Genomic DNA, 20,424 nt, shown 5'->3' on the forward strand with positions numbered 1-20,424 from the left:
AAAAAGAAAGTCTAAGATCGTATATGAAAAACAGATGGAAGAGAAACAGCGAAAGCTGAGGGAACAGAAAGAAAAAGATGAACAACGGAGAATATCTGCAGAAAAAAAGAGAAGCGAAATGCTAGAGGAAGAAAGGGTACGTGTTTTTCTTCTCTGTTAATCAGATGATACACTGTGTTGCCTGGTTCTGCAGTACTTTTTTCTTAGCCCTTCTCTGCTTTTACTGGAACCGATCCCGATTCTTCTGGAACTAATACCAGTTCTTCTTTGATCTTTCCTTAAACATTAGCAGCTCTTGCCCCATCCTGATCTGAGGCCTGAGTTTAGGCTTAGTAACTGAGGTGAAGAGGAGCCTTGCACATCCAGGGAGAGAGCCCTGTGCGCCTGCAGGATGCCTGCAGCTTGGGCTTTGTTCTGAGGTGCTTTCTCTCCTACCAAAGGTGTTGTCCCATTTCCTAGTATTCACCCACCCACTATCAGGCCCTGTCTGATAGGGCCCCCTCTGACCCTGATGTCCGCTTCTCACCACTCCCCTCCTCACCACTCCCCTCACTGTGTGAGTGGCAGAGCCTTCCACTCTCCCATGGTTCCCTGGCTCCCTTTTCTTTGCTGTCTCCCCCTCTCCCCTTGTTGTTCCTTTCTCTCTCTGTGTTGTGGCCTTGCTCTCTTCCTATCTGGACTCTGGGTGTCTCTGGCACTCTGTTGATACAATTCACTATCTTTGTCCTGCCCTCTCTTCCTCTGTCTGTCCCTCTTCAGTCAGTTTGCCTTTGGCTGTTTCTCTGTGAGCATCTGGTTACCTGTCTCAATTTGTAGGATTCTCTCTGACACCAAGTTTTTCTCCTGTAGGTTGTTCCACATCTTTACTATGAGTGTCCTTTGCTCCTTCGGAATTGGCATGTTCCATCCTTTTCTTCACTGTCATTCTCTCTTTCTCTTTGTTCCAGTGCCCCTCAAGTGTCCCTGAGTGAGCCTTGGCCTGTCTCTGGCTCTTTGTCTGACTCTGGCCCTTTTCCAATAGCACCCCCTTTTTCTTTTTACTTTCTTTGTCTTAGCTTCTCCCTCCTTTTTGCTCCCCATCTTTGGAGTTTCTGCCATTGTTCTCTCAGTGTATGGGGTTTTATCCTCTGTCTTTTTTTTCTGTTGCTCTAATTTTAAAATATTTTTTCTTTCCTTTTCTCTTTGTTTCCATTTCTCTCCCAAGAGTCCTCTTCTCTGTGTCTTTCTCTGTGGTGCTCACTTTTCTTCCTAACTTTTGCACACAGTTGGCTCTTGAGAATGCCTCACACCCGCCCCTCCCAACTCCTTATCCCCATCAGTGAATCTTCTTTATTTTAGGACTACTCCTGTGGTGTTTCTTCCCTATCCATGGTTCACCAGCACCTTCTCTTTTTCCCCACATTCTAGTATTTAATGAATTCTCATTCAGAACTTGTATCACTCTATCTTCCTCTGTGAACTGTTTCCTTAAAGTTACTTCTCTGTGGTAAAGAAGAGTGAAGGCCAGAGAAACTGAACTTGATAAAGACAGAACCAAAGAGAGTAAAATAGGAAACTGTGCTGGGTCAGGAAAGGTCCCTGGAGGACAGAGGGAGAGTCCCAAGGACTATGAGTAGAAAAGACCATCTTAAGAAAAGAGGAACCTGAGAGAGAACACAGGGAAGGAAGAAGCAACAAAACGGCACTGTAGACAGAGTGGGAGCCAGAGAGAGAGAGAGCAAGCCAGACAAGAGGCCAGAAGACAAGGAGAAAGGTCAAAAGAGAACCGGCCCCAGAGAGCTAGCGTGGGAGAGGCCTAGACAAAGCAGGGACCGAACATCACTGAGGAGGCTGCACATAGAAAAAGGGAATGATTCAGTAGAGCAGGAAAAAACCCCAAACTCAGTGGTGGTGAGGAGGGGCGAGTATGGACGGGGGCATATGGGAAAGAGGACAGGAGCTTGCACCTGAGCCACAGATGCCAGAAGGAACCTGAAAGAGCATGGAGGGTCAGCACATCTGGAAACAGCAAATAGAGTGCTTAGGAGAGAGGTTTTAATAATACAAGAATATGCTGTTTTTAATCTTTATTGTACTTCTGGGGTGTCTAAGTAATTTACAACAACTTCCTTTCTGTTAGAAAATATAATTTAAAATATTGTCATTAGGTAAGTTTCATTTTAAAATTGCAGTTGCTTTTCTCCTCAGAGGATATGGATGACTCCATTTTCCTAATATGTTCACCCTCTAAACTGTGGGAACATTGTAAGGATGATGTTGCTATGAAACAGTTGTTGTCAGGGAAGAATAGAAAACTTTCTGGCCCTGAGGTTGATTTGCTTACGTGAGTGTAATCCATGGTATGTTACAGCACAGAGATGAGGAATAGAAAACTGCATCTCATTTCTGACAGTGGCGCTGTTTTGCCACTGTGTAGCATTTGCATTCGTAGACCTGTTATCTTGCACAGTTTAGACTAAAGCTGAGGTCAAGACAAACACAGCTCTTTTTAAACACTTGATTAGTTAACACCAGAATTTAAGAAGTTAGAAATATGGGTATAATAGATGATCTGGCATAGTTTCACTTGTGTGTATTGGCTGATTTTTTTATACTGCCTCATTCTACAAAGAATTTAAGGTATATTTTAAAAACTATATACCACAACCAGATGAAAAAATAAATGTTTGAGGGAATCAAGCGGAGGGGGGAATTAAAGTAAGAAAATAATAAAACATAAGATACGATTAGCATACATCAAAGCGTACTACTCAGTCCTTGTATAGTTGCTGGAATAGGCTACACTTTTATTTCTAAATTTCCTAATGATATAAGCAAAGAGGGAAGCATGGTCAGTTTCTCGATTTATATCCATAAGATTAAAACCTACTTAGTTGGGAAAGTACGGATTCATACCTGAGATGTTTCCAATTTTAACTTTTCTCTTTTATAAAAAAAATTTTGCCTGATTAAAAAATTTGGTGGTGGGGGTATTTTATAACTGATAGATCAGAATTACACTAGTGAATATAATACATCCGTAAATGTTTATTGGCTTTTATTTTAAATAGGAGAAAGTCAAAGCCGTCCTTCATCGTACACTGGAGAGGAGCAGCCACATTAGCCGCTCAAAAAGATGGTCATGGGAGGGTTGTACAACAATCAATTCCCAAAATAAGACTGGTAATTAATACAACTGCTAAACTTTTAAGTTCATTCATTTTCACATGTAAATATTGGCTATTAGTATAAGGTTGCATTTACAACGGATTCTCAGCTTTGTATCCTAAGTGAAAACACTGCCATGTACTCTTTGGCATGCATTTAAATTTGTGTCATGTGAGATTGCCAAAGAAACAGGTGAAATTTTATAATAACTTTATTTTACACAGTATATCCAAAATCTTACCATTTAAACTTGTAATCTCTGTAAAAATAAATGATAATTGATAAGCTTTACACAGCTTTAGCCAGTGCATATTTTAAAAATGAATTGCCCTGTTTACTAATGATGTACTATAATTTTTCCTATGTGTGGATGTAATTCTAAGCAATTGCATAAAATGTAAGTTAAGTTTTCATAATTTATAAGGAATGATTGACAGCATTGTGTACCTAATTAATACATGTTTGTGCTCTGTATAAGTGCATCATGAGCTCATCTTGTTTCAGCTAATGATGCTTTTTTAAATATGAGTACAGTAAATCTTGCATCTTTTCTCAGTCAATAAACATTCTACATCTACTGAAAAGCTTGAGCAGGGGACTTGTGGATTACACAAACAAATGTCATCTACTGGTCTTCAAAATTCTGTTGCCAAGAGTAAGTATTTATTTCATGTATTTTACTTAGTTTCAAACCAGTGAAATCAAGTCTTTATATGTATTTCTACAGTACCACTTACTCTTTAGATCGTAGGACATTTAGATTTATTTTAGAAAAGCACCACGTTGTTTCACAGTAAAGACGGTCATTACTTTTTTGTATTTTCATCAGTATAAATCCCTGTTTCTTTTTAAAAATAATTTTTAAAAAATTTTTGGCTATGCTGGGTCTTTGTTGCTTCTTGGGCTTTTCTCTAGTTTCAGTGAGCAGGGGCTACACTATAGTTGCAGTGCATAGGCCCCTCATTGTGGTGGCTTCCCTTGTTGTAGAGCATGAGCCCTAGGGTGCACGGGCTTCAGTAGTTGTGGCACACGGGCTTAGTTGCCCAAAGCATGTGGGATCTTCCCAGACCAGGGATCCAACCCATGTCCCCTGCATTGGCAGGCAGACTCTCCACCACTGGGCCACCAGAGAAGCCCCTTGTTTCTTGGTTTGTGTACTAATCGTATCAGATGGGTTTGTTGGGCTCAGGTAGCCCAACAGCTATGAAATATATTTTGACCCAAAGACATTGCCATTAAGTGGCACAATAATTTATTTTAAAATTAATCCATATTCTGTCTAACCTAAAACTGAAATCCGTTTTTCCAGAAACTGGAGTACTCCATTCAATTTCCGTTAAGTTTCATGAATGTTACCTAATTTAAGAAAAATAATAGCATATATATAGCAGTGGACAGGTTGATCTGCTTCATATATATGTAAAGTTGACAAGCAAGTTACCTTCCTATTTTATAATGAAGACCCCATGAAATTCAGTGATTTCCATTCCACCCTGCTCTTCTGTGGTTTATATTTTGGTCATCTGATCATAATTTTTTTGTCATTTGATCATGGTTTTAAACTGTACATTCCACTAACAAGTCTGTGTGTTTCCCCAAAGCAAATAAAGTGGTTTTTTAACAGTGTTAATGAAAGAGTATTTCTAAGCTCTACTTTACACAACTCTTTGTAGAGGTAATATAGTGCTCTTTAAAATAAAATAAAACTTATCTACTGCAGATACTTCAAATACATTTTGCTCCTGGTATTTGCCCTTTTAATTAGCACTCCTTAGTTTCTTGGCCAGGAATTGAACATGCACCCTTGGCAGTGAAAGTGTGAGTTCTAATGACTGGACCACCAGGGAATTCCCTAGCGTTCCTTATTTTTTTTTAAAAATCTTTACCTGAGTGTGTCGGTGACCATATCTGGCTTCTACTACATGGTGCTTCTCACTGATAGTTGAATTGGATTAGATAACCATACCCAACAAAAAAAAAATCCTTTTTCTTTCCAGAGAAAAAAACAGACATGATCTTTGCAGGAGAGACATGGCAAACATATTCCACTTCATTCCCTCAAACTTGGCTGTAGAAAAGATATACCATTTTTGTACCTTGTGAATTGAAACAAAGGCATAATTATAGTTTGAATTAAAAATGTTTCTTCTGTGTTATTAGGTGTCTGAGCATTTTTTGAGCATGCTGATTGCTCTAAAATTCCAGTGTGGAGAAAGATTCTGGATATCATTTAAAGCATATAATTAGTTAATTGTAGCAGTGGTTAACTTAGTGGGAACGATTTCCATTTTTGTCTAAATATATGTTGAAAAAGGATTTTTTGTTTTGTTTATACTTAAATTACATCATTTGTACTTTTAGAACTCTTAAAATTTTCAACAATGAATTTGAGAGATCTTTCGTTATTTGTCAGTTTTGATGCATCTCATTTTCTCTTGTAATAAATAGTCCAACAGAAGTTGATCCACTTTCCATCATTAACCTTAGTATGCTTTTCCAGAGCACTTTTACGTATAGCCCAGGTTCATTCATAGATTAATATGGGAAGATTTTCTTTAGCATCTTGCTTGTCATATAATAAAATGAATTTATTATTCACAAGCTCAATCCTTTAGAAAAATTAGATAACATTCATTGCAACATCATATGTGTATACTTTCATTTTATTTTAATTGTTTCACAAGCGTTGACCCTGTTTTACTATCTAATTGATTGGAGGAATTAGCAAAGATTTCTCCACAGACATTTTTAATATTTTTAATATAGTGAGCAAACACTCGGGTGTTTTCGTTAATATGTGTACCTGCTGTATTAGTGAAGCATGTAAAGAAAAGGGACAGGTGATGACTTCCAAGTTAGTAATGAGTTAAATTACACTGAAGGAACAATTCCAAGTAATTTTTTAAATGATATCTTTACTTGTTTGTAATCCGAGAAGGTATGTGTGGAAGATACTTTATGAAATAACTTGCTTAAAGGTATAGTATATTACACACTCTGAAATGATGAATGCTGTAATTATTCCACAGAAAATGAAAATCAATATTTTCACTGGCTTACCTTTGTAAAATCCCTTCAAACTGAAATAAAACCTGTTCAATCCAGAGAGATGAACATTTCAAACTCAAATGAAGTTCATAATCTAACCTGTGATGTTTTAAATAGCTTGCTTTATATTTTAATTTTTTTAAAAATATGTTTGGCTGTGCTGTGTGTGTAGCATGCAGGATCTTAGCTCCCTGAATGTGGATCAAACCCACGCCCTCTGCAGTGAAAATACAGCCTTAATCACTGGACCACTAGGGAAGTTCCTAAATAGCCTTTCTTTAAATCTTGACTGATTCAAATAATCTGTTTTTCTTCTACTCAGTGCTGACTTACCATAACTTTACACTATTTTGTCATTTCTTGCAATGTGATAGTAAGGTATAGGTGATCTCATCATATGATTGAATTAATTACATTTCTGTGGGTCGTTGGAGAAGGCAGTGGCACCCCACTCCAGTACTCTTGCCTAGAAAATCCCATGGATAGAGGAGCCTGGTAGGCTGCAATCCATGGAGTCGCTAGGAGTCGGACACGACTGAACGACTTCACTTTCAGTTTTCACTTTCATGCATTGGAGAAGGAAATGGACAACCCACTCCAGTGTTCTTGTCTGGAGAATCCCAGGGATGGGGGAGCCTGCTGGGCTGCCGTCTGTGGGGTCCCACAGAGTCGGACACGACTGAAGCAACTTAGCAGCAGCAGCAGCTGTAGATTGTGCTGTGCAATTACATTTATCAGTAGAATTTTCAAATGATGCTGTATTAGCAACATTTAATCACTTAAATGTTAACTTACTTAAAGAGTAACCTGGTTTTAACTCTGGGCATGTAGAATCTCTTCATAGTACTTGAAATTTAAAAAAATTCTTACAATGAAGAGAAGATTAAAAAAAAAAGTTTGGAAAAAAGGAGTGGCTCACTCCTGAAGGAATCTGTTTAAATGGCTTATAAATAGTAATGTTCCTGGACTTCTCTTGCGGTCCACTGGTTAAGACTCCATGCTCCTAATGCAGGGGTGTGGGTTCGATCTCTGGTTGGGGAACTAAGATCCCACATACTATGTGGCATGGCCAAAAATTTTTCTTAATTTTCTTAAAAAGTATTATTTCTTTGCCTTTGATCTCCAGAAACACAAGAAAAAAGGCGAAGTTCATCTTTGAATAGAAGATGTAGCAGACTGCCTTCATCTACAGAAACAGAACAAGAGGAAGAAAAACGACCTGGTTAGTTATTTCTAAGTGCCAATCTTAACTGGTGGTTTAAATGTATTATGTTTATGTCAACATTCAGCTGCCTGAGAAGTCATTCCAAAACATTGGAAGCCAAAATATCCCTTCTTTAATTAAAAAATATACTTTGGTGACATGCTTATTTGACTGAAGCCAGAAGAATCTCTTTATTATTTTTTTTCTTTTTCCCAAAATTGAATTTTATTGGAAGGTCTGGTTCTCATTTAAGTGTCATACAACAATAAAATATATAATTCTGCCATGAAGCAGAGAACTAGACCATAGAATGTTGGTACGGATAGATTTGTCCTGAAGCACTTCATTCCTTCGAACATTTCATTAGTTCATATATAGAAGTTCTAAATTACTGGCCACATTTTAAACTTCAAAGCTTTGCTGCTTCACAGCATAATCCACATCTATTCTTTGGGTGTATTTTCACTGCTGATCATTACACACAAGATTTCAAAATTATTACTGAAGTACATGTTTATTTAAAGTTGTTTTTGACACCTTTCCCTTAAGCTTTCCCTATTAAACATGATTGTTCCTTTTTGTGTCATAACAAACTGTTCACTTATAGAGGATTCAGGTCACATCCTGTTAAAACAAATGTCATTGTGGCAGGGATCTTTATAAACTTAAAAATTTATTGGAGCAAGCTATTTACAGCATGATTTACTTAATTCACTTAGTCCTTGGGTGCTAGTGGCAATGAACTTGACACATGTGACTGTCAGTGACATATATCTGGAGGAATCCATGTTGAAGTGCTTTTGTCATGTACAACTTTTTTCTCCACATGTGAGTTTCTCCATAGAGACTCCTTACATTGGGTACGGTTCTGTTAGATACATTACCTGGATCCCCGCATTGGGATTACTGTGGGATGCCGGGGTCTTTGCCTGTCTATTCAGGTCTTATCTTCCCTAACAGTGCAGTCCCGTCAGGTGGCAGTGTTTGGTCCCGTGATGTATGTGTGGTTCTCAATTGCCTGTGCTTTTAGGCTGGGATACTTATCGCTTAGAGCAGTTCACATTGCTCTTTCTTGCTTTCTTCATTTATTTGTGAGACCTGAAACTGAGTCCTTTCGTTTGTTCTCATCATTTAGTTTGTTAGCTATATACCTCTCTTTGGGAGAATACTTTAATCGGTTGCATGCTCATCCCAACAGAAGTGTCAGTAGCCAGGAACAAAAGGACTGTTTCATTAGTAGTTTAATAGCAATAATCTAGGTAAGCATAGGGTAGAGTGCCTGAAAATGTTAGCATTTGAGCTGAAAAAGTAGGTTGGATCACTTAATTTTTTACAGAAAAGCATAAAAATAATTTGAATCAATACTCTGCAAATGAGTGAGTCTGTACAACATTTTATGTTGCATATTTATTTTATGATGGCAAGCATACTGGAATAGTTATCAGGGTAATTTATAGGATGAGATAAGAAGTTTTGATGGTTGTTAAATTTTAAAACCATGGGTTTTTTGACCTGTGCTTAAATATATAAGTATTACATAAGTAATACATAAGTATTATAACAGTATTATAAAAAGGGCTGGATTTTAGGTATATAGAAAAGCCTAAATAAAATCAAGAGAGAAAGCCGACCTTCTTTTTTTCTTAAAATGTGGAAGAATAACATTGAGTGGCTCTTTAGCTTTTAATTAAAAACATAAAGATTGTTAGTAAAATAGGGACTTCCCTGGCAGTCCAGTGTTTAAGACTTTGCCTTCCAATGCAAGGGGCCGGGTTTGATCCCTGTTGGGGAGCTAAGATCCCACATGCCTTGTGGCTAAAAAACTGAAACATAAAACAGAAGCAGTATTGTAACAAATTCAATAAAGACTTTAAACATGGTCCACATTAAAAAAAAATCTTTAAAAGAATATTATTGGTAAAAACGGATTTTCAGGGTTATGGGTCACATATCATGTTAAATATGCTTCTGGGCAGTAAGTCGTCAGTCATAGAGAGCTCTAATGCATTGTTCCCATCCTTTTTCTCTTTTTTCCCTCCACTTTTTCCTTTCCAGAATATATCCCTAGCCCCCTTTGCTTGTTTTTCAGTCAATATCCATATGATTAGTGAACCAAAGTGCTATCATAGACTTTGTTGTAGTGCAGCTTTATTTCTCTTGATTTTAATTCCTGACTTTGTTTCTGACTAGTTGTATGTGTCACATTATTTTCTGCCCATCTCTCCCCAGTGTATTGTGAGGTATTCTAATTCTCAGTTCAGTTGCTTAGTCATGTCTGACTCTTTGCAACCCCATGGACTGCAGCACACCAGGCTTCCCTGTCCATCACCAACTCCCAGAGCTTGCTCAAACTCATGTCCATCGAGTCAGTGATGCCATCCAACTATCTCATCCTCTGTCATCCCCTTCTCCTGCCTTCAGTCTTCCCCAGCATCAGGGTCTTTTCTGATGAGTCAGTTCTTCACATCAGGTGGCCAAAGTATTGGAGCTTCAGTTTCAGCATCAGTCCTTCCAATGAATATTCAGGATTGATTTCCTTTAGGATTGACTGATTTGATCTCCTTGCAGTCCAAGGGACTCTCAAGAGTCTTCTCCAACACCACAGTTCAAAAGCATCAGTTTTATTTATTTAATCGGTTGTGTGCTCATGCCAACAAAAGTATCCTTTTTGGACATCAGTCAGACTGATGCTTTCTTTATTGTCCAGCTCTCACATCCATACATGACTACTAGAAAAACTGTAACTTTGACTATATGGACCTTTGTTGGCAAAGTAATGTCTCTGCTTTTTAATATGCTGTCTAGGTTTGTCATAGCTTTTCTTCCAAAGAGCAAGTGTCTTTTAATTTTGTGGCTGCAGTCACCATCTGCAGTGATTTTGGAGCCCAAGAAAATAAAGTCTGTCACCATTTCCATTGTTTCCCCCATCTATTTGCCATGAAGTGATGGGGCCAGATGCCATGATCTTTGTTTTTTGAATGTTGAGTTTTAAGCCAGCTTTTTCACTCTCCTCTTTCACTTTCATCAAGAAACTCTTTAGTTCCTCTTCACTTTCTGCCGTAAGGGTGGTATCATCTGCATATCTGAGATTATTGATATTTCTCCCAACAGTCTTGATTCCAGCTTGTGCTTCATCAGCCTGGCATTTTGCATGATATACTCTGCATAGAAGTTAAATAAGCAGGATGACAATATACAGCCTTGACGTACTCCTTTCCCAATTTTGAACCAGTCCATTGTTCCATGTCTGGTTCTAACTGTTGCTTCTTGACCTGCATACAGGTTTCTCAGGAGACAGGTAAGGTAGTCTGGTATTCCCATCTCTTTAAGAATTTTCCATAGTTTGTTGTGATCCACACAATCAAAGGCTTTAGTGTAGTCTTTTTTATTTATTTATTTATTTTTCCCAATTATTTTTATTAGTTGGAGGCTAATTACTTTACAATATTGTAGTGGTTTTTGCCATACATTGACATGAATCAGCCATGGATTTACATGTGTTCCCCATCCTGAACCCCCTCCCCACCTCCCTCCCCATCCCATCCCTCTGGGTCATCCCAGTGCACCAGCCCCAAGCACTTGTCTCATGCATCCAACCTGGACTGGTGATCTGTTTCACACTTGATAATATACATGTTTTGATGCTGTTCTCTCAGATCATCCCACCCTCACCTTCTCCCATAGAGTCCAAAAGTCTGTTCTATACATCTGTGTCTCTTTTTCTGTCTTGCATATAGGGTTATCATTACCATCTTTCTAAATTCCATATATATGCGTTAGTATACTGTATTGGTGTTTATCTTTCTGGCTTACTTCACTCTGTATAATGGGCTCCAGTTTCATCCATCTCATTAGAACTGATTCAAATGAATTCTTTTTAATGGCTGAGTAATATTCCATGGTGTATATGTACCACAGCTTTCTTATCCATTCGTCTGCTGATGGGCATCTAGGTTGCTTCCATGTCCTGGCTATTATAAACAGTGCTACAATGAGCATTGGGATACACGTGTCTCTTTCAGATCTGGTTTCCTCGGTGTGTATGCCCAGGAGTGGGATTGCTGGGTCATATGGCAGTTTTATTTCCAGTTTTTTAAGGAATCTCCCTACTGTTCTCCATAGTGGCTGTACTAGTTTGCATTCCCACCAGCAGTGTAAGAGGGTTCCTTTTTCTCCGCACCCTCTCCAGCATTTATTGCTTGTAGACTTTTGGATAGCAGCCATCCTGACTGGAGTGTAATGGTACCTCATTGTGGTTTTGATTTGCACTTCTCTGATAATGAGTGATGTTGAGCATCTTTTCATGTGTTTGTTAGCCATCTGTATGTCTTCTTTGGAGAAATGTCTGTTTAGATCTTTGGCCCATTTTTTGATTGGGTCATTTATTTTTCTGGAGTTGAGCTGGAGGAGTTGCTTGTATATTTTTGAGATTAATCCTTTGTCTGTTTCTTCGTTTGCTATCATTTTTTTTTTCGTTTGCTATTATTTTCTCCCATTCTGAAGGCTGTCTTTTCACCTTGCTTATAGTTTCCTTTGTTGTGCAAAAGCTTTTAAGTTTAATTAGGTCCCATTTTGTTTATTTTTGCTTTTATTTCCAATATTCTGGGAGGTGGGTCATAGAGGATCTTGCTGTGATTTATGTCGGAGAGTGTTTTGCCTATGTTCTCCTCTAGGAGTTTTATAGTTTCTGGTGTTACATTTAGATCATTAATCCATTTTGAGTTTATTTTTGTGTATGGTGTTAGAAAGTGTTCTAGTTTCATTCTTTTACAAGTGGTTGACCAGTTTTCCCACCACCACTTGTTTAAAGAGGTTGTCTTTTTTCCATTGTATATTCTTGCCTCCTTTGTCGAAGATAAGGTGTCCATAGGTACGTGGATTTAACTCTGGGCTTTCAATTCTGTTCTATTGATCTGTATTTCTATCTTTGTGCCATTACCATACTGTCTTGATGATTGTGGCTTTGTAGTAGAGCCTGAAGTCAGGCAGGTTGATTCCTCCAGTTCTATGCTTCTTTCTCAAGATTACTTTGGCTATTTGAGGTTTTTTATATTTCCATACAAATTGTGAAATTATTTGTTCTAGTTCTGTGAAGAATACCATTGGTAGCTTGATAGGGATTGCATTGAATCTATAGATTGCTTTGGGTAGTATACTCATTTTCACAATATTGAGTGGTCCAATCCATGAACACGGTATATTTCTCCATCTATTTGTGTCCTCTTTGATTTCTTTCATCAGTGTTTTATAGTTTTCTACATATAGGTCTTTTGTTTCTTTAGGTAGATATACTCCTAAGTATTTTATTCTTTTTGTTGCAGTGGTGAATGGTATTGTTTCCTTAATTTCTCTTTCTGTTTTCTCATTGTTAGTGTATAGGAATGCAAGGGATTTCTGTGTTAATTTTATATCCTGCAACTTTACTATATTCATTGATTAGCTCTAGTAATTTTCTGGTAGAGTCTTTAGGGTTTTCTATATAGAGGATCATGTCATCTGCAAACAGAGTTTCACTTCTTCTTTTCCTATCTGGATTCCTTTTATTTCTTTTTCTGCTCTGATTGCTGTGGCCAAAGCTTCCAAAACTATGTTGAATAGTAGTGGTGAGAGTGGGCACCCTTGTTTTGTTCCTGATTTCAGGGGAAATGCTTTCAATTTTTCACCATTGAGGGTGATGCTTGCTGTGGGTTTGTCATATATAGCTTTTATTATGTTGAGGTATGTTCCTTCTATTCCTGCTTTCTGGAGAGTTTTTATCATAAATGGATGTTGAATTTTGTCAAAGGCTTTTTCTGCATCTATTGAGATAATCATATGATTTTTATCTTTCAATTTGTTAATGTGGTGTATTACATTGATTGGTTTGTGGATATTAAAGAATCCTTGCATTCATGGGATAAAGCCCACTTGGTCATGATGTATGATCTTTTTACACTTGATCTTAGCCAAAAGGCCGAGAAGCGATGTATGATCTTTTTAATATGTTGTTGGATTCTGTTTGCTTGAATTTTGTTAAGGATTTTTGCAACTATGTGCGTCAGTGATATTGGCCTGTAGTTTTCTTTTTTTGTGGCATCTTTGTCTGGCTTTGGAATTTGGGTGATGGTGGCCTCATAGAATGAGTTTGGAAGTTTACCTTCTGCAGTTTTCTGGAAGAGTTTGAGTAAGATAGATGTTAGCTCTTCTCTAAATTTTTGGTAGAATTCAGCTGTGAAGCCATCTGGTCCTGGGCTTTTGTTTACTGGAAGATTTCTGATTACAGTTTTGATTTCTGTGCTTGTGATGGGTCTGTTAAGATTTTCTATTTCTTCCTGGTTCAGTTTTGGAAAGTTATACTTTTCTAAGAATTTGTCCATTTCTTCCAAGTTGTCCATTTTATTGGCATAGAGATGCTGGTAGTAGTCTCTTATGATCCTTTGTATTTCAGTGTTGTCTGTTGTGATCTCTCCATTTTCATTTCTAATTTTGTTGATTTGGTTCTTCTCCCTTTGTTTCTTAATGAGTCTTGCTAATGGTTTGTCAATTTTGTTTATCCTTTTCAAAAAACCAGCTTTTAGCTTTGTTGATTTTTGCTATGGTCTCTTTTGTTTCTTTTGCATTTATTTCTGCCCTAATTTTTAAGATTTCTTTCCTTCTACTAACCCTGGGGTTCTTCATTTCTTCCTTCTCTAATTGCTTTAGGTGTAGAGTAAGGTTATTTATTTGACTTTTTTCTTGTTTCTTGAGGTAAGACTGTAATGCTATGAACCTTCCCCTTAGCGCTGCTTTTACAGTGTACCATAGGTTTTGGGTTGTTGTGTTTTCATTTTCATTCATTTCTATGCATATTTTGATTTCTTTTTAAAAATTTCTTCTATGATTTATTGGTTATTCAGAAGCGTGTTATTTGGCCTCCATATGTTTGAATTTTTAATAGTTTTTTCCCTCTAATTGAGATCTAATCTTACTGCGTTGTGATCAGAAAAGATGACTGGAATGATTTCAGTTTTTTTGAATTTACCAAGGCTAGATTTATGGCCCAGGATGTGATCTATCTCTGGAGAAGGTTCCGTGTGCACTTGAGAAAAAGGTGAAATTGTTTTGGGGTGAAATGTCCTATAGATATCAATTAGGTCTAGCTGGTCCATTGTGTCATTTAAAGTTTGTTTCCTTGTTAATTTTCTGTTTAGTTGATCTATCCATAGATATGAGTGGGGTATTAAAGTCTCCCACTATTATATCAAATACCTTTTTAAAAGTGTTTAGGGACTTCCCTGGCGGTCCAGTGGTTAGGATACTGCACTCTCACTGCCCAGGCTCTGTGTTCAATCCATGGTCAGGGAACCAAGATCCCACAAGATGCATGGTGAGGCCCACAAAAAGAAAGTTTATTTTATTTTATTTTATTTTTAGTTCTACCACTTTATTGCTACCAACCCATCTCCCTCCACCCTCATGCACACATGCTCAGTCATGTAACCCCATGGACTGCAGCCCGCCAGCTCCTCTGTCCATGGACTTTTCCAGGCAAGAATACTGGAGTGGGTTGCCATTTCCTTCTCCAAGAAAGTTTATTTTCAAGTAATAAATATTTAAACTGATAAATATTTAGTGTAAAAAAATTTAATGTAATTTCCTATTATCCCAATACTAACTGATAACTGAATATTTGCATTTACATATTTTTAATAAATTGCAATCATAACCTGCTTTTGTTTAGACTCAAAATATACCATTTTCTTTGTCCAAAAATTGCATATTATTACTCTTAATGACTGCCTTAGTATAGTCCAAATTTTGTGTTGACTATTTAGATTATATTTTCAGTTGTTTCAGTATTATAAACAGTGCTTTATCAAGTAACCACATACATACTCATTTTTTAATTTAATTTTCTTTTAAGGATAACCTAAAAGTGAAATTGCTAGAACAAAAAGTATGTACTTTTCAGAGTGGCTTTTGATACACTGTTGTCAAAATGGTTCCCATGGAGCATGTGCCAGTCCATACTTCCACCAGCCTAGTTCCCAACATTGGTATTATTGCTTTCCTCCATCTAACTAGTACCAGATATTATAATTTTTTCCATTTCTTAGGCTAAAAATATTTAGATTGTTAAAACTGGAAGAGACCTTGCAGATCCAGCCCATTCTGATTACTGTGTGTTAGTTGCTCAGTCGTGTCTGACCCTTTGCGACCCATAGACTGTAGCCCACGGGGCTCCTCTGTCCATGGAATTTTCCAGGCAAGAATACTGGAGTGGGTTGCTATTTCCTCCTCCAATTCTGATTACTGTCTTACTACAGTTTTTAGTATGGGTGAGAAAATTCTCTTGTTTATACTCTATTTTAAAACAATCATATATAGAGTGTCTTATGTAATCACTTGTAATGGCAAAATCCCTGACCCTGGTAACTTTGTTTAGATTACTTTTTATAAGTGTCCAAGGTTTTGTAATTGTCTGTGAAAATCATTCTGATCTATAGTGTGATTAAAATAGAAATGCTTATTGCAGACATCAGCTTGGAGAAGTATCTTATTTTCATCTAGAGAGCTCTGTTGCTTTCACAATGCCTCTCTCTTAGTGGTGGTGCCTCTGAAGTACCAGCTTTGAGATGTTTCTGTTTCTGTCTTGTATCTATGATCCATTTCACTAAACATTTTTGTATGGTGTGTCATCCCTGTGATTTCCTAATAAATGACTCTGTTTTTGTTTTTATACTGCTAATGGTACATTTTCATCTTGTCAAATTTCTACCTGTGTGGAATTTCACTCTCTGTTCTCATTTATCCACAGGCATCCACAATATAATCCAATATGTAAACATGCCCCTGCTTAGGCTTAGTGGTGATGAATTGAAGAGTCCCATAGTGCTTCGCAAGTCAACGGCGATGATGCCTTTCCAGGAGAAAGTAGAAATACCTTCCAAGACTAGTGTGGGAGTGGCCCACAAGGCGAGTGTGGAAGTGCTCCCTGAAGTGAGCGTTGAAGCACTCACCAAGGCAAGCTTGGATGAATCCCCCCAGGTGAACATGGAAGCACCCCCTGTAGAGAGCGTGGAAGCATTCCCAGAGGAGAGCATGAAAGAACACCCCAAGGTGAGTGTGGAAACACTCCTGGAGGTGAGCATGAAAGAACACTCTGAGGTGAACGTGGAAGCACTCGTGGAGGAGAGCATGAAAGAACACCCTGAGGTGAGTGTGGAAACACTCCTGGAGGAGAGCATGAAAGAACACCCTGAGGTGAGTGTGGAAACACTCCTGGAGGCGAGCATGAAAGAACACTCTGAGGTGAACGTGGAAGCACTCCCGGAGGAGAGCATGAAAGAACACCCTGCGGTGAATGTGGAAGCACTCGCGGAGGAGAGCATGAAAGAACACCCCGAGGTGAGTGTGGAAACACTCCTGGAGGTGAGCATGAAAGAACACTCTGAGATGAATGTGGAAGCACTCCCGGAGGAGAGCATGAAAGAACACCCTGCAGTGAATGTGGAAGCACTCATAGAGGAGAGCATGAAAGAACACCCCGAGGTGAGTGTGGAAACACTCCTGGAGGCGAGCATGAAAGAACACTCTGAGCTTAACGTGGAAGCACTCCCGGAGGAGAGCATGAAAGAACACCCTGAGGTGAATGTGGAAGCACTCGCGGAGGAGAGCATGAAAGAACACCCCGAGGTGAGTGTGGAAACACTCCTGGAGGTGAGCATGAAAGAACACTCTGAGGTGAACGTGGAAGCACTCGTGGACTCATCCCCAGATGTGAGTGTGAACCCATCTCCGGAGGTGAGTATAGACTCATCCCAGGAGATGAGCACGGAAGCATCATCTGAGGCTAGTGTGGACATATCTCCCGAGGCGAGCATGGAAACACTCCCCCGAGGAGAGTGTAGAAGCATTCTCAGAGATAAGCATGGCTGCACTCCCAGAGGAGAGTGTGGAGGTGCTCCCCAAGGAAAGCACGAAAGGGCCTTCTGAGGCAAGTGTAGAGGCGCCCCTGGAGACCTCCCCTGAGGTGACCGTGGAAATATCTTCCAAGGTAAAGTGAAAGATTCTCCATAGGTTTGACAAGTGCCTTTCATTGACAGATTTTCTATTAAAATCTGTATTTTTTGTTGTATAGATGATGATGGGTCAGATTTCACAACATATAGCATTCTATGATAAAATATATTCACTTTAATGATTTAGAATTATCTGCTGCTCATTGTCCCAGAGTTTCTCCCCAAAGCTGGAATAATAGATAGTTTTTAATAGAAGGGACAAAATATAGCGGTTTTTATGAATTATGTTTCTAAACTCTGAAGGAATGTTTTTGAGAACTATCGCAGAGCTCAATTAGGATTTAAAAATAAAATTAAGTTTTGAAGTAAAAGAATTCTTTTAAATTATTTCTATGACCTGTTTGAATTGTATAATATAAAATGTTAGTCTGGAAGAATGAATGTCTGTACCTAAGCCTCATGCATGAAAAGAAAATTGGGATTTTAGGAGCATTTTGTTCAGAATTTTTTCTTTTGAAAAGGCAGCCACAAAAGGTAATACTAGAAATTTTTTTGTATGATTGTATTGATTTGTTCAGAAATCAGAAATGGATGAACAGCCCTCAAATCCTATTACCAAGAAGCGCATACCACCATCGCAGATCCCGTGTTATAGATGGTCGTCATCTCCTACAAGAAGGTGGCGTCCACCATCTCCCATCAGTACTAGGTAAGTAGCTTATTTGCAGCTGTTCCTGATACATGTTTTACCAGGGTAAACCTCGCATCAGTGTTTCATAAATAATGTAGTATGCATGGTAATGAAAATATAAAGGGAAAAGCCTTTAAAAATGGATTTACCTTTCTCTATTATAAAATATCATATCATATAATGTCAAGACATTATAGTGTGTGAAATGGTACAGTAAAAATCAGCACATATATATTATAAAATCATACCACACTTCTTCCATTAACTGTTACTTTTTCCCAGCAGGCAAATTCAAAAGAATTGCCCCCTATCACCTTCACCTGGCATGTCAAAACAATCGACACAGTTTTGTTTTTCCTATAAAGTAACTCCTATGCAGCGTACTGTACTTGCACAAAATGCATTAGGTACTATGGGAATGAAAAGCAAAGCCGGTTCTAACACCATTAACAACTCTGAGACTGCAAGCCAAAAGGATATGATCTGTGAAGGTGAGTTCCTTCACTGACAAGTTCATTTCAGCAACCAGAAAATCTCAAGGTAGTTTGGGCACTGTCATTGTCATTTTATTCCCCAGTTCAGAGAACTATAGGAAGCAAATTTTCTTTAAAATAAAGAGCATTGCACCAGTCACACTGGCACAATGCTTGTTTTTTCTTGCCGCAACTTCTTACTTAGCCCTATTTTTGGAACTGATGTTTAGTGTGTACAGATGAGTTGGATGAATGCCATGGTGTAGATGGTCCCTGCAGTTCCTTCCAGCTCTGATAGTGGATGGCCCTTTAATATTTTCCATCCTTGGAAGAGAGCACATGCAGTCATTTGTGGCTGAGCAGGTTTCCATCAGGAGCTGGAGGGTAGTTTCCATACATAGGATGTAACATGTGTCAGGTCAGTGCGTGGGTTCCAAAAAACATCATACTGGTTTTTTGACTATGACATGCATTCTTTTTTTGAAGTATAGTTGATTTAAAATTTTGTGTTACTTTATGGTGAACAGCAAAGTGATTCAGATACACACATATATTCTTTTTCATGTTCTTTTCCATTATAGGTTATCATAAGAAACTAAATATAATTCCCTGTGCTTATGCTCAATCCAAATGAGGTATAAATCTTTTATTTTTCTTTTTTGGCCATGCTGCACAGCTTGGGGGATCTTAGTTCCCCAACCAGGGAGTGAACCCAGCAGTGAAAGCAAACAGTGAAGTAGGACCTTACTGTTTATTTTGTATATAGTAATATTTTGTATATAGTATATAGTATAAATTAATTTGGGATTAATGCTAATCCCAAACTCCTAATTTATCCCTTCCCCCCTGCCTTTCCCTTTTGGTAACCATAAGTTTATTTTCTGTGTCTGAGAGTCTGTTTCTGGGTTTTTAAAAATTGAAATATAATTGATTTACAAGAATTTTCCACAGTTTGTTGTGATCCAGACAGTCAAAGGCTTTAGCATAGTCAATGAAGCAGAAGTAGGTGTTTTTCTGGAATTCCCTTGCTTTTTCTATGATCCACCTGCATTATTTAATTTTAAATACACTCATGAATTTTGCTTTTTGAAGGAATTCCACAGTGAATTCTTTGTAACAGAAACAGTCTTTTTATTATGAATTATATATTCCTGATTTCTTAAAATCCTCATTTTCATATGTAGTTTATTTAAAACAAATTTGCAAAAAAAAAAAAAAAAACAAATTTGCCACATGAACTAAAATACTATGCCTCCATGTGGTCACCTTATTTTACTGATAGTCTTGGTTTCTTTGGTTATCCACAGTTAGCCACTTTATAATCAACAAAATATATTAACATACTGTTATCAACACTCAGTGAAATAATATTTATTTAATAAAAATGATGCAGAATTTTCAGAATGTATGCTGTATATATTTTTGTTTAATTGACTTGAGATTTGTACACTTCAGGGAATTCCCTGGCAGTCCAGTGGTTAAAGACTCGGCGCTTTCACTGCTGGGTTCATTCCCTGGTTGGGGAACTAAGATCCCCCAAGCTGTGCACCATGGCCAAAAAAGAAGAGAAAAGATTTATACCTCATTTGGACTGAGTATAAGCTTATCTTCCTCCATATTCAGTATATCTTAATCTTTTTTTCGATAGAGGCAATTTATTCAGGTATCTCAAAACAGCTAAACCAAAGCAAGAACACATTATTTCTTTTGGGGACAAGTAGTTGTTCAAAAGTTAACAAAATGGTGCTTCTGTTGTTGGTGGCTTGGGGTGGCCATGAGGGCATAGGAATTGGGCTTTTGAACAAAAGCTGTTACTTATATTACTTATAGTTTATTTATATGTTTTCTATCATGGACATAATGTTGTTTTTTATTTTTTAC

The 20,424-nt window shown here is 37.8% G+C and overlaps 1 protein-coding gene across 1 annotated transcript in view; it reads left to right on the plus strand.

Moving 5' to 3' along the window:
• MAP7D3 (MAP7 domain containing 3) overlaps window positions 1-20,424 on the plus strand; it is a 38,377-nt gene that overhangs the window by 7,326 nt on the left and 10,627 nt on the right. The window contains 8 exon segments of the mRNA XM_070463272.1: window positions 3-136; window positions 3,051-3,162; window positions 3,704-3,802; window positions 7,322-7,417; window positions 16,176-17,323; window positions 17,325-17,414; window positions 17,958-18,088; window positions 18,353-18,561. Coding sequence (XP_070319373.1) covers window positions 3-136; window positions 3,051-3,162; window positions 3,704-3,802; window positions 7,322-7,417; window positions 16,176-17,323; window positions 17,325-17,414; window positions 17,958-18,088; window positions 18,353-18,561 — 2,019 coding nt within the window.

This window comes from Odocoileus virginianus, unplaced genomic scaffold, assembly GCF_023699985.2.
Source record: "Odocoileus virginianus isolate 20LAN1187 ecotype Illinois unplaced genomic scaffold, Ovbor_1.2 Unplaced_Contig_1, whole genome shotgun sequence".
Taxonomy (NCBI): domain Eukaryota; kingdom Metazoa; phylum Chordata; class Mammalia; order Artiodactyla; family Cervidae; genus Odocoileus; species Odocoileus virginianus.